At 45.5% G+C, this 20164-nt stretch overlaps 1 protein-coding gene across 46 annotated transcripts in view; it reads right to left on the bottom strand.

Moving 5' to 3' along the window:
• SLC25A48 (solute carrier family 25 member 48) overlaps nt 1-20164 on the bottom strand; it is a 66792-nt gene that overhangs the window by 23075 nt on the left and 23553 nt on the right. For 23 of the 46 annotated variants that reach the window (XR_012414608.1, XR_012414605.1, XR_012414606.1 and 20 more), the window contains 2 exons: nt 5629-5886; nt 3092-3225 (listed from right to left, as the gene is read on the bottom strand). Coding sequence is in view for 16 of the 46 variants with exons in the window: in XM_073995188.1 (XP_073851289.1) it covers nt 3092-3225; nt 5629-5886 (392 nt within the window). In the remaining 30 variants the exon portion in view is untranslated. Of the gene's footprint in view, nt 1-3067; nt 3226-3743; nt 3890-5628; nt 5887-20164 lie in introns of all 46 variants that reach the window. The other 23 variants (XR_012414607.1, XR_012414587.1, XR_010587619.2 and 20 more) reach the window with 4 other exon arrangements.

The raw sequence follows: 20164 nt of genomic DNA, 5'->3' as shown, positions 1-20164 counted from the left end.
TGGCAACTCTCCAAGTCAGAGCTATGGTCCATGTAGCCCAAGACGACCCTAACAGTGGGCAGAGAATCGCTCCAAAACTACCAGATTTTTCTTCTGTTTCTACTTGGAGATGCCTCGACAAGTCCATGGACTTTTGATTTTCCCCACCACAAAGGCTATGCCACTGATCATCCCTAAGTGGGTTACAAAGAGCTACTCAAATTGGTCGCCATCATCATTATTAATGCCTTTCTAATTCTTTCCTGTCACAAACTTCTTCTTCCATAGGAAGGTGAGAACAGATTGGATGATGATGGACTTGGGGCCCTGCACTCTGCCTCTGCGAGCCACGGTCAAGAATGCTTGGGGAGGGGTGCTCCATATGGCCAGAGCCCAAGCCAGCTGGGAACTGGAGCCATCCCTGGGGCACCGGGGAATCCTCTCTACCTCCTCCTCCTGCCGCTGCCAGAAAACTGCCTTTGAGACAACCTGATTGTTCTAGAGGGTGTCGTTGTTTTTGTTGATGTTACTATTTATGTTCATAAGTAGACAGTCACATATACAAGCATACATAGATAGGTACATACACATATATTCTTATATACACTGTAAATGTTTTTGAAATGTATCACAAGAAACTTTATGGTAATTGCCTTTGAATGAGGACAGGGACCACAGGCAGGGCATTGACACAGTATATCCTCAGGTAGTTTTGGAAGCTTCCTATGTTCATACATTACCAATTTTTGACCAATTGATACAAATTTTAAACAATTAACCTTGAACCATCTGATCACGCAGTGGTTACTCAAGCTGAGTATTGTTATCTTGACTTAAAACCTGTCTCTGAACCAACAGTGAGGACCAAATGCTATCAAAATTAAGAAACCAATCATCTGAACTTAGCTGACTTCCAGGACTTCATTTTTTAAAGAGCACAGTAATTTTTGCAGGAAATAATATCAGCAATATATTTTGCCTCTACAGACTTTTTATAAATTATGACACATTAATATTTGGGGAAGTAGACAAAAACATCTCAGATAAAAATGAATCATCCATTTGAAACACTTTTATATCCTTCTGTACTCATTGGCTGAATCACAAACTGTACTTCTACTAAAAAAAAAAAAAGAAGAAGAAGAAAAAAAGATACAAAAGATAATTGAGGCCGCACCAGGGCTGGGCTTCACCCTTCTGTGAGAGCAGCTCTTGTTAAAAATTTTTAAAAGGAATTTAAAATAATGAGAATAGTAAAGCTCTGAGTTTATCCATCCTTAAAACATAAAGATAGAACTCAAGTTCCCTCCTTATCACATCTTCTTATACTAACCAGGGTCCAGCCTTTCCTCACACACTATGATATCCTGCTCTTCATTCCCAGGGCACCACTACGGTCTTGCTTAATGGGCAGTGACCAAAGGTGGATGCATCATTTCAGCTGTAATCTGGTCAGGGCAGAGGCCTCCACCTCCTGTATTCTACCCACTATACTTCTATTAATGCAACCTTGGGACAGGTCTCACTGTTGGCTCACTGCACATTAGCTGATCAGAGCATGGGCTTTTTCTCTTTAGTTTACTGCTCTGTCCCCAGCTCCTAGAACTGTGCCTACCACATACTAGTTGCTCTAAGCATTTGAAAACTAAAGCACTCAGGCATTTTTCCTTAGGAGCCTTCATCAAATCAGATTGCCCCATCCTTTACACAGATGATTGATCCATGATTGAATACTAAGGGCTGGACTTTACAGTGACTTCTGGTAGGTCTGTCCTTTAGATGTGGCCCTTTGATCTAGCTTTTGGATCTTGCCCCTCTCATGTGGCATGTTAGTTATTTACCACAACACTGGGTCATCCCAACTCTGCATCTTTCCCAAGTTGGGGGAGAGAGTAAAACAGGACCTTGGAAAACTTGCTGTAAGAGGCAGAGGAGGGGCAGGTATAGAAATAGCTGTCACCCATGGTGGTGTGTGAGAAGCGCCTTGAGAGAGGTACAGGAGAAGCAAGCCAAGGACATGGATCCTGGGGAGGCTGGTGGACTGCACTGGGCCTGGAAGGATGGGTAGACTCATCTGGCAGGGCCTGGGGTGGGGCAGCCATGTGAGAAAGGACCCAGAGCTCTGGGGTAACGCTGGTGCTAATAAAATCAATACTGATCATACTAATGCAAATGAGAAAGGGTTAACTCTTCCCTATGGGTTACATATTGAATGGAGTGCTTTTTGTATTAACCCACAAATGCCCCACGCTTCATGGAAGGGATGATCATTCTAGAAGAAACTGAGGCCCTGAGACATGAAGCTGCTTGCTTGGATCCTGCCAGCTCACAGTAGCTACATCTGACTTTGAACCCACATCTGCTGACTCTAAGAGCCACACCAAGAAAGCAAGGAGCCCGTGCAAGAAAGAGCCAGCAGGATGGTTTCTCCGGAGGGTGATGAATCTGTTTATAACCTTGGACACTGGACATGGAAGTCTGGTCTATCCTGGGGCAGCACCTTTTCAGGTGGTAGGAAGGGGTGTGTGTTAGGTTAAGCTCTTGAGCTGTAGGAAGAATGGAGGAGACACAGCCAATGGAAATGGGTCGGAGGCTGCCTCCTCAGCCGAGATCAGAGGTCTGGGGTCAGGGCTTAGGTGGGAGAGCAGAAGACAGTTCACAGGGCCTGGAGCTGGTGAAATGAGCTGACTGAGGACAGGAAGGAGGCAAGGCGGCTCTGGCAATTCCCACCAGGAGGAGGGGTGGGGAAGGCACTGAGCCATGAGTGAGGAAGGACTGCCCAACCTATCTTGATGAGAAGGCAAACTGTGGTGACAGACAGACGTAGACCAGGCCTAGGCGCCACCATGGACCAGCTGTGTGGCTGCAAGCAGATTACCAGCCCTCTCTGAACCTCTGTCAGGTAGGTCACATATCTACCTCCTCCACTGGCCATGTGAAAAGACCACCTAGGTGAAGTGCTTGACAAAGCACCCGCTTGTGGCACCTGACACATAATCACCGGCAGCTGCCTGATCTCCTGATTCCCTTCTCTGTAGTCCCACATCCCCCTAAATGTGTGAATCACCTTCCAGGAACTGACACTGACCCCGCAGGCCTGCTGTGGGCTTACTTTAAGACCTTCCTTCTGGTAACTCTGGGAGATACAATCCAGGACACCTTTATATTTGTTTAAATAAACCCCATCAGCTTGGAGTCGACTTTTCACAACATCCATAGGAGTCGCTGTCCCCCAAGAAATTGCTCCTGCAAAGAGAAAGAAACAGGTGTCAGGGGCTGGCTCCTTAGGATCTGGAGGGGCCTGGCTCCTTGCGGATTTCTACCATTTAGAGATTCATTAAACCGGGAGAAGGGACAGAGCTCAGGAGTAGAACCCGCAAAGTTTGTTTCTGATTCTCGCTTGCCACTTGCTGTGAGACTTGGCAAAAGTTTCCTCCCTTCTCTAAGCCTTGGGCTTCTCGTCTATAAAATGGGGTGGCAGTACCTATCGTTGTGGGGCTGTTTTGAGGGCCAAATGAATTGATGAACGTGAAGCACTGAGCACAGTGCCAGTCCACAGCCAGTGCTCGAGACGTGGCTGTCTTTATTAGCAGTTTTTATTGGAGAAAGAGTAACAGGCTCCACAGGTACTTGGCAGCACCTTCCCGGGGCACCAGAAGGGAGCCCAGGGTGAGGCATGAGGCTGAAGGTTTGCAGCTCGCTGAGGGCAGGATTTACTCTGAACCCAGAGAAGCTAAACAAACACATGCAGACAGGCTGCTCACCAAGGAAGGGCCAGCCTGGGGGTTGCAAAAACACAGCAGGGACAGCTTTTTGAAAAATCTCTTTTCTTTTTCAAGTATGTGGAATAGAAGCCTTGGGATCACGTGCCGCCAGGCCATCCTCATGGGATATGCTCAGGTAAGGAATTCTAGGAAAACAATGCCACGTTATTATATAAACACAGAAATTCGTATATTCCTAGATGAGGAGAGAAAAACAAATTGATGTTAAAGTCCAGGGCAACTGGTTTGCATGGTTTTGTAATTGCTGCCCAGTAGCTCCCAAAGGAGACCTTAGACTGCCCTTGGCCCTTGGCCTATCCTGGCCTCTGGTCCCCTCAGCCTCCTACCCTTGGTCCTCCAAGAGCCTCTCTAAACCTGTGCCTTCTGCCTGGACAATGGGACCACTTCCCCAGGTACTGCCCTGGTGCACTCCCTTGTCCCTCCGCCCATGGGAAAGGGCATCACAAAACGGGATTTGCCTGCCAGGCCATTCGCACCTGCTCTCTGCAGAAGTGAGAGCAGATGGGGCCTTGCAGTCTTCTCTGCCAGTCAGTCCTGACTGAGCTCTTACTAGTAGCTGGGCATGAGCACAGGCACCTGGAGGCCAGAAGGTGAAACTGTAGTTAGGTGGCTAAGACATCAGCTTCATTATGTGTTCGCTATGAGCTGACAGCATGGCAAATTGTGATGATGAGGAGGAGAAAGAGAGGGAGGAGGAGGAGGAGGAGAGGGGGAGGGGGAAAGAGAAGTAGGAGGAGGGGGTAGAGAAGGAGGAGGAGAGGGAGGAGGAGGAGAGGGAGGAGGAGGAGAGGGAGGAGGAGGAGGATTCATGATTTTCTTCTTTCTGTTAGATCTTTCCCATCACATCAAACATGCCATGATGCCAGCCTTCTTAAAAAGCATCCTCTCTTGACTTCCATAACCCTTCTGGCTATGGCTCTGTTTCTCTGTTCCTCATTACAGCATAGCAGAACCCTCAGAAGAGTTGTGTATACTTGGGTGCACCAATATCCTTCATCCCATTCTTTCTTGAGCCCACTCCATCAGGTTTTTACACCCTTCTCTCCATCAAATGGCCCTTACCAAAATCCCCAGTGGCCTCCACATTGTTAAATTCAGGAGGTGTGAGTAGCAGGTACAAAGGCCTTGTGGTCGGGGAAGGGCCAGGCATGGTCAAGTTGCAGCAGAGACGAGTGTGACTGGAGAAAGTGCGGAAGGGGAGAGGAGTAGAAGTGAGGTGGGTGGGGAACAGGGAGCTAGATCACTGAGAGCCTGGAAAACCATTGCAAGGATGTCAACTTTTACCTTAAATGAAAGAGGGATGTGGTGCAGGATTCTGAGCAGGGAGGTTAAGCAGCCAGGCCATGGTCACAAAATGATGAAGTGTGGATTTGAACTTAAATCTTTCTGGCTGCAGAGTCCCTGCTATACTGTCAGCACCAGCTGTGTGACCTGGGATTGGCTACTTAACATTTCTGGACCTGAGTTTTCTCATCTGTGAAATGGGGAGACTGATTCCTGCCTTGTAGAACTAATGGCATCCTTACATCACAAAGGTTGCATTTAATAAACTGAACCATGATCATGGATTTCCTTTCCAAAGCTTAGCAATGCCTGACACAGAGTATGTGTTCAAAATATATCCATTGCCTTAAAGTCAAATGGGTTCAAATGGGAACTGCCATTCTCATAGCTGCATAGGAAAAGGGATGAGGTTGAGGTGGGAGAGGACCAGGGACACAGTAGGTACCTAACAAATAATTATTGGGTGAGTACCTAAATGTGTCCTGCCCTCCCCCTGGGCTGAGAAGGGCATGGCAGTTCCCCAGCTGTCCCACTGCCATGGCCTACACAGGGGTACGGCTCCAGCTGCTGCTGCTCTTACCTGCCATGCCGCCCGCCAGCCACACGGCACAGGGGCTGGGGCCTGTGCAGGCCTCAGGTGTGATCCATTCACTCAGGAACACGTAGGGGATGAAGTACAGGCAATAGCCTGGGACATCCCTCAGCAGCATGGCACTGGCCCCCCGGTACAGCCCTGCCAGGCCCTCATTCCTCACAATGGTTGTAATGCAGTGCACGGGCCCCTGGTATGCTGGCTGCTCCACAGGAGCCACTGCCTTGGACTTCAAACTGAGGTTGGCTGCAAAGACAGGGGAGAGAAGGTGGCAAGTGACCCAGGGCGTAAGAGACTGGACATTCCCTGACACTGGAGCCAGCCCAGCCCTTTGACAGTTCCCTCTCATGTAGCCCATCAACTTTTACCAAATCTGACCTTGGCAGCTCAAACCAGGATACTGAGGTCCCAACAAGAGCGCCTGCCAATATACACAGCCAGACTGGGGATAATCTCAGCCACATGATAGAACACCAGTTACTTTAGGTCAATACCACTACTTCTTTCGAAGCAGATGTGACTTCAGAATGTCTAGAATCAATTATGACAAGCCACACTAAGCTCTTTTTTGAAGCTAGAAAATCCAACATGCTGTGTGTGTGTGTGTGTGTGTGTGTGTGCACGTGCATGCGTGTGTGTGTGTGTATGTGTGTATGTGTCTGTGTACACACTTATGCACAGTGTGGCGGGGCAAAATGTATATGAGATTTGGAGCCAGACTGTCCTGGCTGCAAATCCTAGCTCTACTGCTTATTGAAAATAATTTATAAATTATACATAAAATTTAAAATCTATAATTTTATAAAAATATCTACAAAGAACTCAAATTTACAAGAAAAAACAAACAATCTCATCAAAAAGTAGGCTAAGGATATGAACAGACACTTCTGAAAAGAAGACATTTATGCAGCCAACAGACACATGAAAAAATGCTCATCATCACTCGCCATCAGAGAAACGCAAATCAAAACCACAGTGAGATACCATCTCACACCAGTTAGAATGGCGATCATTAAAAAGTCAGGAAACAACAGGTGCTGGAGAGGATGTGGAGGAATAGGAACTTTTACACTGTTGGTGGGACTGTAAACTAGTTCAACCATTGTGGAAGACAGTGTGGCGATTCCTCAAGGATCTAGAACTAGAAATACCATTTGGCCCAGCTATCCCATTACTGGGTATATACCCAAAGGATTATAAATCATGCTGCTATAAAGACACATGCACACGTATGTTTACTGCGGCACTAGTCACAATAGCAAAGACTTGGAACAAATCCAAATGTCCATCAGTGATAGACTGACTGGATTAACAAAATGTGGCACATATACACCATGGAATACTATGCAGCCATAAAAAAGGATGAGTTCATGTCCTTTGTAGGGACACAGATGAAGCTGGAAACCATCATTCTCAGCAAACTATCGCAAGGGCAAAAAACCAAACATTGCATGTTCTCACTCACAGGTGGGAATTGAACAATGAGAACACTTGGATACAGGAAGGGGAACATCACACACCAGGGACTGTCATGGTATGGGGAGAGGAGGGAGGGATAGCATTAGGAGATATACCTAATGTAAATGATGAGTTAATGAGTGCAGCACACCAACATGGCACATGTATACACATGTAACAAACCTGCACGTTGTGCACATGTACCCTAGAACTTAAAGTATCATTAAAAAAAAGAAAATAAAAGTTAAGCACAATAAAAAAGAAAATAATTTATAAATTATATATAAAATTTAAAATCTATAATTTAATATTTATAATTTTATAAAAATAAAATCAATAATTTTTAAAAAATTATTTGGAAATAATTCGAAATTTACCTTGGCAAGTCAGCATTTTCAGCCCATTTCCTTACGTTAAAAGAGGGAGAGGTTGTCATGAGTGCACATAAAGTAATACATGTACAGTGTCCAGCATGGTGATTTGAACATTGTAGGGGCTTAATGAGCTATCAACTGAGACCAAAGTTGCTGACATGAATTGGTGGCAGGACCCACAGGTTGGAGAGCTGGGTATATTCTCAGTGACTTACTCCAGCCCTGGCCACGCTGTGCCCTAAACAGTTGTAGGGCAGAACTGGGGCTCTTGGACCCCAAAGTCCTGGGACCCAGGGCTTCTATCTTCTTGTCTAACCTCAGTAGTCTATGCTGGCAGCTCAGGGGTTGTCTCCAGGTTCTTCTAGGCGTGCACATAGCCAGCAGAGACTCTGCCTGTCTCTCATTTGCTACCCATCTCCTGCTCTGATGCTTGTCTTCTCTGCTATGGATCCTTCTCTGCTATGAGGCTTTGATTCATGACCAGACAGACCTTCCAGACCCAGTGCAGATAAAGTAGGCTCTTGTTCTTAACTTTCCCTTCTCCAGGAAATAACATAATGTGACATGACCAGGAAAGAAATAGAATAAAGTTTGTCTGTGACCACAAGCCTATTTTGCCACCTGAGTTTAATTCTCTGTACAGTGTTTCAGTTTGGTTTTACACATGCTGGTAAACAGGCAGACAGCTTTCATCATATAGGTCAATGTCCAAGTCCCCCAAACAGTCCATCTTTACCAGCAGAAATGTTAGGAGCATTCAGCTTCATGACTCCACAGTCTGGAGACTGGAGAATAAAGTGCAATCTGTACTTTAACTCATCCCAGAAGCAGGTGAGGTTGAGGGGGAGGCTTCTGTGTGCCTGGGAAGTGTGCTTGAACAAACCCATGCTGTATTTTCCATCTGCCAGTGGGGAAGGGAATGAATCCCTGCCATAACCATTAGGCCAACTTCAGTGTGGGCAGGAGCCAACTTCTTCCACCGTGGATCCCATAGGAGGTGAGCCGGGGTGGTAGCCACCGTTGGGGGCACAAGGCCCCTCTGAGCAAGATCAGACATGATGGCCTTTGAAAGCCCACTGAGAGATCACTAGGCATGCCTTCCTCTTCCAAATCCATGGTGCTACTGCCTGGTTCATCTGAGGAAATTTTGCCATTAGACAGAATAGATGTCATTGTCCCAACGTATAAACTTTGCCTGAACTGCTTTCGTCTCCAGGTAACACTGACTTGACCCAGAAGTCAAGGTTTTCATGAAGCAACTATGGGTAAATAGTGGCTTTCAGGAGTTACTGATTGAAGGAGAGGATCTTGATAACAATCTGCTTGTTTGAAAGTACAGATGTTGGGAAAACACTCATCAAACCTCCAACTGGCCTTGTCAACAAAATTCCTGTACTGTTTTCCTTTTCTCTGCAGAGTAAGCAATAAGGAAATTCTCTCTCATTCTCCCAGGTTTGCCACATAACCAATCTAGCTTTTATTGCTTTGGAATTACCCATTTATGGCTGTTAGTGCGGTACAATTATCACGGTGACTCCCATCACCAGGATACTGACACAACTCCAAACTGACCCAAGTTTATACTGTGAAGCTCTTGGAATTCTTTCTAGCGCCTTCATTCCCAATTTTTTTTGAAAAAACTTTTTATTTGGAAATAATTCCAAATTTGCAAAAGAAGAATAAAAAGCAAAACAGTATAAAGAATGCCCATACATACCATTTACCCAGATTTATCCATTGCCAACCTTTTTGCTCATTTGCTTATTTTTTGTGAGTTCTCTCTCCCACTCTCTTCACTTCCCTCCCTTCTTACTCGTGTGCATTCAATTCAACTGAATCAATGTAATTGTCCCAGTGTCTAAACTTTGCCTAAGCCCCATTCATTTCCAGGTAACAGTGACCTGACCAGGAGTCAAGGTTTTCATGAATCAGCTATGGGTATGATGTGGCTTTCAGGAATCATTGATTGAAAGAGGGGATTCTGATAACAACGTGTTTGCGTGGAGGTGCAGATGTTGGAAAAACACCTATCAAACCTTGAACTGACTTTGGCAACAAGACCCAAACCTATCCTTTTTCTTCTTTTCTTCCCAAGGTAAGCAATAGGGAGTGTGTGTGTGTGTGTGTGTGTGTGTGTGTGTGTGTACATATAGATGTATTTTTACACATTCATACATAACTATTTTCTAAACTATTTCTGGGTGAGTTACATACTTGATGGGTCTTTACCCCTAAATATGTTGAAACATATTTCCTAAGAATGGAGATATTGTCTTACATAACTATAGCATAATTATCAGTTTCATATAGCTACATTGACAGTACTTTAATCTACCATCTATAATCAAATTGTCATTTAATCTTCATGGTGCTCTTTATAGCATTTTCCCCCCCAGGACAGGATGCAGTGCTTCAATCTGGAACATTTCCATAGCCTTTCTTTGTTTCTTGTGACACTGACTTTTTTTAAGAGTACATGACCCCTCTGCTTGTTAATAGAGCTTTCCTGATTTGGAGTTTGTCTGACATCTCCTTACTACATTGTGGCCATGCATTCTTGGCTAGACCTCCTCCCTATTCTTAAGTCTCATTCTCAAAAGCCCCTGTTCTCCTCCTCTGGCCTCTTATTCTTGTTTTTATCAGGTTTTTTTTTTTTTTTGAGGTATACTTTTTATTCAATAAAAGGTAAAGCTCTCAAGTGCACGACTAATAAGTTTTTACAATTGCATTCACCTATGTCATCACACTCTACAGTGGAAGTGACTTCTTATATTTGAAATAAACTGTTTTGTTTACAGTCCAGTTAGGGAGAGCAGTGATTCCACAGGCTACCTATCCTCCCCTGATTTTCAAGGTAAAAGAACTCTGTGATATCATGAGGTGTCATTCATTGAGAAGCAACCTTGCTCTGGGGCACTGGTTATAACTTACAAGTCTATCAGCACTGGCACTAACAATAGTGGTATGCATGATTCATATTGGGTCCACCAGAGCAGAATGTCATCAAAGGTAGTTATTATAATTATATGCATAGATATACCTGAGATAAAAATGCATCATACCACCACCATCTGTGAGGCCCAAAGTCAGACAAACCTAACATGATGATGCACTTATCACTTATACTGATTTTCAATTCAACGGCAAGAGTAGGAGCCATAGAAAACTATGACCAGTGTAAGATAGCCCTGCTGCTAAACAGGGAATAAACAGAAGAGCCTTCTTCTGGAAAACAGCAGAAATCTCCACCAGTGGCCCATGTGGTGCTAAGTGCTCTCTGGCTTGTGGGGGTGGCAGAGTCAGGCGGATGCCAGGACACTTGGCAGACAGCCTCAGGAAAACACTGAATCAGAGTTCTTGGTACTCTGATACCATGGGACCAATTTTAGTTTGTGAAAATCCAATTTTGATGACTCTTAAAAGCTGATTTGGAAAGTTACTGGAAAGCCAATCTTGGAAATATGCACAACTGAGATCTGTGAACTTGCATGTCCTTTGTCCAAGGAACCTGAGGAAGACTACGAGGTGCCGGATCAGGACACAGCTTACAGGGAACTGCCAACTCCCAGTCCATTGTTCCTAAACCTTCAGGGCGTACACGTATATGTGAAAGGATTGGCATTAGGTATATTTCCTTCTCAAGTGAAGTGTACTTAATTTCTCTAATTAGAATTTTTTATTCTGTAATGAGGATAAAAACATTAATCAAATTTTGATCTTTTTAAAATCATGAGTGCTTTGCATTTGAGACCAACCTTTGCTGCCTCTCTAGATCAAGGGATACTACGTTTTATTAGGATAGATATGGATTATGTACCTCAAAAACTGCTGCCTCTCTAGATCAAGGGCATACTACCTTTTATTAGGATAGATATGGATTATATACCTCAAAAACTCAGGATGCCTGTGATTTCCTTCGTTTTCCCAACTTCAATTAGGGCCATCTCAGGCCCCCTGCACCTATGTAACCAAGACTAGCAAGATGTTCAAAGTCAATGAAAATAGCAACCCGCTGCCCTAGGACGTGGAGGAGGGCCCAGGCCTCCTGCCTTGTCCAACTCAGACCCGGCCAGCACACCTAAACCTACAGGCCATGGCTATCTGGCTCTGCAGGTCTCTGTGAAGTGCTAGTGCCTCACTGCTGGCCTCCTGTTTAGCCTGGGAGGTCCCTTAGAAGGTAGATGCTTCGACAGGGAGTTTTATTTTGGGGGGTGCGGGTTGTAGGTCCAGGTTGCGCCAATCCTAACAGGTACCAACGCAGCCATCTCTTAGGGCACATCCAACTTCAGAAGGGCTGAGCTGGGCTGGACACAGACTGGGGACACCAGATCTACCACTGTTGCCCCTCTTCCAGAACCCAGGGACCCAGCCACAGAAAGCCACTGTGCCTTCCTCAGACACAAACACAAAGATGTTCCATTTATTTTCCTTTCTCAGTCAATGCGATTCAATGTCTTCAATGGGCCATGACCTTGGAAACAGTAAGGCCAGCAGAAACACAATGGCTGGCCACTGAGGGGAGCAGGGCCGGCCCTCAGGAGCACAAAGGCCTGGCCACTCTCTGGAAGAGAAAGTGCTCCCTGCCTCCTCTGCTGTGTGGGTATGTGGGTGGTGGGACGGGAACACAATGCGATTTCTCAACAGGCCACTTTCTACAGAAAATCCTTGACAAATCAGCCATCCACAAATGAGGACCTGTGGGTCACTAGTCAGGGATGTGCGGGTTTTCACAAGGGTTCTATGTCCAGTAAGGCTCAGCCAGTGGGAGTCATTTCAACGCACCCCAGAATCCGTGAGCATTATGCATTGACAGAATTCCTACAATGTCTCACACATTCATATGTGCCCATTTTTCTCATATGTGTAGGAGCTGTCACAGGTAACACAATAACATTTTACTTAAACATACTAGTCATCCATAGCAGCTTCTTGACATATTTGTTTTCTTAGTCCACTAACACTTAAAAGTACAGCTGCTGTTTGGTGGGTTGGACCACATTTTCCATATTAACAAGGCGCTCTTAGAAAAAGGGGCCCACAGCCCATGTCGGAGGCTGTGCCCCCTAGTATGGCTTGCCTCTGTTGCTACTGTTTTCTGAGCATGTTGTTTTGCCCTTAGTGTGGCGGTGAGTTTCCTGTTGACAGGAATCATACACTGTGGCCCGAGTTCCATAAATATCTCAGCATCTACTCCATGGACAATGGAGCACCTGACTTAGGCAGGTCTCAGCACTCCCAAGACTCACACCCTTGGCATTCATCAAAAGGCTGGCCCTGACTGATCCTTGGGTCAGAGGCTTTAGATATTAAAGGAAATTCCAAAATCAGGGTCCCACCTACAGCACTGCTTAGATGTGATGGAAGCATCCAGTAACGTGGCTGTACATCCTCCAGCAGACAGGCTGGCTGTAACATCCTCAGTTTGGGTTTGAGCTTGAGCAGGCTGGTGGACCCCTCAGATCACTTCCCAGGATATTACCAGCTGGGAAGCTCCTACCTAGTTCCTGTTGCTAAGAGTCCAGCAGTTTCCTCATGACCTGAGAGGCCCAAGATAGGCAGATGCTTTCATAGAAAGAGCCCTGGATTTGCATTCCTGTTCAGTTGCTATTTAATGTACAACCCCATGCAGGAGATTCAATCTCACTGGGTCTCAGTTTCCTCATCATCTGTGAAAGGGGGAGAATAAGTGGCCTGTCCAACTTATTTGGCTTTTATGAACGTGAAAAGGGAATGTTGACAAATGTACTTTACTGAAATGCATGCCATGCAAATGTCCCTTACTTAAGGCAAATAGTTCTTATTCCTATTTTTATCACCCTGTCCTTATATGACTCTGGATTCTGGAAGTGCTGGACCTGCCAACTTCAGGCAGCTGTGGCCTGCAGCCAAGTCTACTGAGGGAGATCACTGTTGCCCACATGGGGCCAAGAATGACCAATACTGGTGTTAAGTCCAGAAACCAGGACAATACTTGCTGTTGTCAATTGCTTTAAACAAACATGTGTCACCAATGTACGTAATTTGTACAATGGTGTATTATGCACTACCGTTAATGTCTGGTAACCATGTGGGACAACTGTTTGAAAAGGACAAACTGTTCAAAGGGTTCTAACTAGTCAAACCGTTCAGAACAAGGACTTCTTTGGAACTGCATGGCTATATGCTTGGCCTCTCCACAGACCTCCTCCCTTCACTCCTGGGCTGCCATTGCTCCAGCTCTCACTTGCTGTTGGCAACCCACAGCCTACTTAAGAAGGCCCAGGCTATACAGGCCTGGGTTGTCTTCAGGTTTTTGGGTTCTTTTCATGCTCCAAGGGTTCCTGCCTTTCTGCATAAGCTTTCATCTTCAAGGGTTGTGTGTCCCTTCAGGGATTTTAACATCAACAACCCCTACTCTGTACTGGAAAAGTCTTGGAAAATCTGCTGTTCCTTCCTAAGGTCAACCTGCCTGGAGAAGAATATTTTCCTTGGTTGCCACACATCTTCAAAGGAGCAATAAAACCATGTTGCTAAAGAGACAAATGGATGCACTCAGGGCCTCAGAGCCCCACAGCTGATGACCTCCTAGGCAGGCATCTCTGAGGACTCAGGGAAACTGCAGAAATGTTTTTGCCTTATTTTGTCACCATGCAGATTCCTGTGCTCAGATGGCTTTTTGGTCTCACCTGCTGAGACCCACCTCTCAGCTGGCCCTCTCTGCTGTTACCATCCAGCCCAGCTTGTCTGCTCTTAGCATGTCCAGAAATTAGGACCTTCTTCACCTCAAATCCTGGCCACGCTCTGATTCCTTTCTATCCAGATCATCTTCAGTATGATGGAGCCAGGTCTTCTGACATCAATTCCCTCAACTTCCTTCCACTTGCCCTCAAGAATCTCTCTGCATTTTTACTTTCTCTCTTCTTCTCTCCCAACTTGGAAATGAATGCCTTTTCCTTCTCCATTGCCCTCTGTCTTTGTCCCCATCATCACCCCAACTTTAGCACATTTCCCCTCCATATGCTCCTTCCTCCTACTTCAGTAACACCAATTTCTCAGGACTCAGTTTCTAGGGGTCATAGAGTTGCATGGCCTGGGGTAATTCCCCACCTCCCCAAGGGACAGCTATGTGAGCATGGACAAATTATGTAATTCAGCCTCGGTTTTCTCATCTGTAAAATAAAGATGATAAGTGGGCCTATTTTATAGGGTTGCTGTGATGATAATGGAATAGGCATTAATGTGGTATAGCTCAATACATGGTACGAGCTCGATAATTTTAACTGCAGTTATGTTACTGTAACTCTCTGTTCCTTCCCAAATTCCTTCAGTAAGTCTTCTTTTTGCTGCCATCCTCTGCCTTATTTGCAGCTCACTTGGTGTTTGCATCTAATGTCACAACCTCAACTGTCACTTCTATGCCTATTGCACTTGTGCCTCTACCCGCAGCCCTGATGCTTCCAGGTGTAGTCTCACAGGCACCTCACACTACACAGACCAGGCCAAACTCATCCTCGTCTCACTCAAGCCTGCCCCTCCAGCAGCAGCCACAGTAAGCATTGATTGATTACCTGTTCCATGCCAAGAACTGTCTTACATGTTTCATTTGCTACTTAATTCCCTGTGTCGGGGGTTCCACTTGTCTCATTGTCATCCAACTTCGGGATGTTCAGTCATTGTTGACACTTACCTCTCTCCTGCTTATGCCTAATGCTCGGCCTGCTGCTTCTATATCATCAGGGCCTCTGGATCTGCCACCCATCTCTGTTTCTAAGCCCAGGGCCCCGGGTCTGTGGCTGCAGCCTTCAAATCAATCTACCCACTTCTACAATTCCCACTACTCTTCCACCCCTTCCAGAGGCCAGTTTCCTCTTCTCCAGCACAACTCTGATGGCATCATTCTGGTGTCCAAAGTGCTTTACTGCCTGCTGAATATAATCTAAGCTCATCCTCGGTGAAGAAATCCAAGTTCTTCCCAACTCACTCGGCATCTTTCAAAACCCCCACTATCTGTGCATCGCTTGTCTGTGCTACCCAAAGGCTCCCTTGTCCCACCATGTGCCTACATTTTCCTGCCACAGAATCTTCCCCTATGTTGTTCCCACAGTGTTAAAACACTTCTCCATCCCATGTCTCCATCTCTAAATGCTACGTAGAACTAAAAGACCTGATCAATGGCCACTTCCTTTCTGGAGGCTTCCTGATACACCAAGCCAGAGTTAGGGGTTCCAAAGCCTTTCATGAGGCCTTTCTCATTGAAGCACACATCTGGCTCCCCACCAGACTGTGGGCACCCTGAAGGCCGGGGCTTCCAATGCTTCTTTACCCGCTGTGCCTGCCTCAGAGCAGGGGCTCAGGAAATGCTTGTGAATGAACAATTCACAGTGAATTCAAACAGGTGTAAAACTCAGCCTCTTGCCTCCAGTTGTGCCTGGTGCAATGACTAGGATAGTCAGCACAGAGTTAATGTTCGGTCCTTCCCTGATCCTCCCAACTCCGACCTCTGTTATGTAGAGGGCTTTGTGATCTGCACATTAATTAGGCTTTTAATAGAAACACAGATCTAAACACTCCCAGATGGAGGAGGAGTGAGTGTCATTAACCATGAACTTCTAGGAAGGACATAGCTCAGGCAGCAGAGGGACTACTGGTCTGCAGGGCCACAGCCCTGACTTCTAGCTCAGGCTTAACAGGCCACCTAGTTAGGCTCATGCCCATGCAAAGGGCAGTGATTTTAAAAGGAAGGGTTTTTTCACAGGTGCCTTACTGTCACAGGCACATCCAACTGAACACAGGCCAGTGTCTCCCTGCATGCCAAGTGGCAGAGGCCCCAGGAGAATACCTCTGTTAATTTGGAAGCATTTACACAGGGCATAATTACTGGTTATTGTGCAATGGCAGTCAGCGTCAAATGGAAATTCCGTTTAAATGTAAGCAGCCACTTATATGATTTGGTAAAGCTCTTCTGGATAACAATTTCATAATAGGTACCAAGAATGTTAAAAATGGCCACACCCCTTAACCCACTCATGAGTCAAAGAGCCCACACATTTAGGGAAATAACCCTAAATAAAGAGAACTCTTTATGAATATATTCGCTGATCACATCACTATTTTTAAAAGAGGAAAAACTGCAAACAACCTAAATATTCACCAGTAGGAAGATTGTTAAATAATACATTTACTAACAGCTAACATTTATTTCACATTTTCTATGTGCCAGACATTGTACTAAGGCCTTCATGTATAATACATTTCATTGCATCCCAGCTATAAAGTAGCTATTATTGTCATGCCTGCTTTGCAGATGAGTTAACTGAGGCTAGGTGACATTAGGTGAGTTGTCCAACCTTTTTTGGGTTCAGTGGAAGTAGAATTAGAAGCAGGTAATCTAATTCTGGAAGCTTAATTCTTACCATACTACACAGACCCTTTCAGTGTGTGTGTGTCTGTGTGTGTGTGCATGTGTATTTGATGGACTAGTGCACATCCATTTTAAATATTGCCCATCTACTTAAAAAATTTTATATGCTATTTTAATAACATGGTTAATGTTTCTGTTATAATGCTGAGTTAAAAACAGGACATGAAATTGTCCATATAGCATGATCACAGCTTCTTAAAATCTTTAATCTATGTATACAGAATGGAAAAATAAACACATTAATGTGTTACCAGCGGTTGTAATTGCATGAATGGGTACTTTCTACCTCTACTTTCAATGTTCTGTAGCTTGTAGATTTTCAACCATGGATCACCACTAACAGACAATCAGGAGGGGCTGCCTGAATATACACTGGCTGTATATTTGCCAGTCCCCCAACCACCTGAGCTGGGCTCTCACCTCAATGTGGTCTCCAGTCCACCTGTCACATGTCCCAAAGCGAAGAAGCCAGAGGCCTCTTGGCACCTGGCTTCCATATGTGAGTGCTGTCTCTCATATCACATAGGAGCACCCTGGAAGTGGACTGGCAATCCTGAGGCAGAACCACAAAACCTGATCAGTCTCACAAGCCCTGCCCAAGGCTGCCTAGCAATGCCCACATGAGCAGAGTCAACACATGGATTGGGCCTGACCCAGGGCACAGACCACAGGACTGCAGCCATCCCCAGCCTCATTCTATGCAATTCACACAACCTTGGGTTATATAGTGCTCTGTTTGTTTTTCATTGAATTACATGATCATTCCAACCAAAATATCTCACATAAAAATCTACCTTTTTGCCTTCTCTTAAAAATCGGAGGATCCAAGCACATCAGGTCACAGGGCAACATTCAATTAAAGTGGGGTTGTGGCCACTCCCTTGGACAGGATGTGGGCCCAGCTTGCCACAGTCCCCACTACTCCCAGCTGTCTCTCAGACACTGAAGCTGTCACATTAGGCTTGAACTATGCTTTTCTAATAGCAGAATGTGGCAGAAGGTAAAATATGTTCTGTGTCCAGGTTTCAATCAAAATAGGAAAAATGAAACATAGGTTAGGAGAGCTGTGTTCTCAAGAAAAATGGGAGAGGATTCACTTCCCCAGATACCTCTTCTCACTTATGAAACTACCTTTGCAAAAATTAGATCAGTGAGAAAATTATGGCAGTGGGGGCAACCTAATCTAGCCAACCCCCCTTTTGATTTTATCCTTCAAGCTGCCTTGATTATTTCTTGGCTTAGGCTGAGCTAACTTTGCCAGACATTCAGTTTATACTTTAAATGATAATCGCCCTTCCCTAAAAGTAATGAGAGGTCAACAGGCTAGAGGGAGGAGAGGAGCCTGAATTCTGCTAAGGTATAGACATAAAGGATTGCCAGCCATCACTTTGGAGGTCACAGATATGCAACTTCCCCAATTACTCCTGCCAATAACATCACTGCAGGAGCAATCAGCATTGTGAAACCCAAGATTAGCCCTTTGAGATATCTTTTCAGGCTTTTTGCATGTCTGACACCAGTGGCACCAACTCACCAGCCCTGCTCCTGGACCCACCAACCCTGCTCCTGTGGCCCCACCCAGAAGCAGCAACACGCATAGGAGGACCATTTCCCGCACCTCTATGATTGCATGCCAATCAATCAGCAGCAAGCACCCATTGCCTAGCCATCTCCATCCCTTCCCACAAACTGCCTTTGAAAAAGCCCTAACCTATAAGCCTCCTATGAGATTGATTTGAGGAATAACTCTGTCTCCCATGTGGTGTGGCTGGCCTTGTGTCAAATAAACTCTGTATTTACTGCAATGCCGAGGGAGGTGATATGATTTGGTTGTGTCTCTACCCAAATCTCACCTTGAATTGTAGTTCACATAATTCCCATGTGTCATGGGAGGGACCTGGTAGGAAGTAATTGAATCATGGTGGTGGGGTCTTTCCCATGCTGTTCTCATGATAGTGGATAAGTCTCAAGAGATCTGATGGTTTTATAAAGAGGAGCTCCCTGGCACACACTCTCTTGTGTGCTGCCACATAAGACGTGACTTTGCTCCTCCTTCACCTTCCGCCATGTTTGTGAGGCCTCCCCAGCCATGTGGAACTGTGAGTCAATTAAACCTCTTTTATTTATGAATTGCCCAGTCTCAGGCATGTCTTTATTAGCAGCAAGAAAATATAGGAGGTTACATGTATGTTAGCTCCCTGTCCTGATGGGTCTCTGACTTTTCTATCTCTAGCCTAGAGGGTTCTGAGGAGCAACTGAAAGAAAACCACATTTCTTCTCATTTTCTGGAGGGATTCCTGGCAGAAAACACTGCCTGGCGACTCTTTGTCAGCCTCCCCTCCCTTCCCCAGTAGTTGATCCTGTCCAGCACCTGCTGTCACCAAAGTCTTTCCTCCAAGCAACTGAGGGCAAGGGAGATCAGAGGGGGCAGCCCAATGCCACAGAATTCACACCCATCCCTTGGAACCCACAAGCTGTGCCCATTACTTGGACAATGTCATTTTGGAGACATGCTCCCAGCCTACTTCTCCCTAAAGTTTGAAGCTATTTGTGTGCATGACAATTTTTTGCAAAGGCCCAGGTGGCCCAATGTTATCAACATTGTCATAACCTCAGCTTCTACAAATTCTGGGGCAAAAGCAGAGATGGCAACAGTGGCTCTGAATCAGACCTCCTCCACCTCCCACTAAGGGAGGGACCTCAGGGTATGAAACCTCTCTGTGCCTCAGTCTCTCCATAGTAAATCTTCAGGAATTGGGTTGTTGTAAATATTAAACACATGCCAAGCTCCTAGCATAGTGCTTGGCATACAATTAAGGTTCAGTAAACATGGGCTACTTAGCTACAACTGCCAAGACCATTCTTATTCAGCCCAGATCACAGAAACTTGTAGGGACACAGCAGAGGTGGGTCCTCCAATCTCGGCTTTTACTCTCCCTCCACTCAATCGGTGAACCATCTTTGTCTTTGTCTTTGCTCTTTGTGCTAAGCCCATGAGCCCTGGCTCTAAGGACTCAAAGCTTTGCAGGGTTGAGAAATATTTGCCCACAGAAACCTCTCATGCCTTTTACTAAGAGCCTTCTCCATGCTCCCAAAAGGCAGGTCTCCTGGCACACAGGGAAGAACAGAACAAACCCATGTTCATTTTCTGTTGCTGCCTCGGGGGTTTATTTAAGAGAACTGGTTTCCTTCTGGCACCGCAGACGAATAAACAACCTGAGGCCACAGGCCATGGGCAGATTGCCATACAGGAGGCTCAGGGAATCTTACCTATCCTGAGACATGTCAGCAC

Source organism: Macaca fascicularis, chromosome 6, assembly GCF_037993035.2.
Source record: "Macaca fascicularis isolate 582-1 chromosome 6, T2T-MFA8v1.1".
Taxonomy (NCBI): Eukaryota; Metazoa; Chordata; class Mammalia; order Primates; family Cercopithecidae; genus Macaca; species Macaca fascicularis.
The sequence above is the reverse complement of the archived record's forward strand: the minus strand, read 5'-3'. Positions and strand labels throughout refer to the sequence as shown.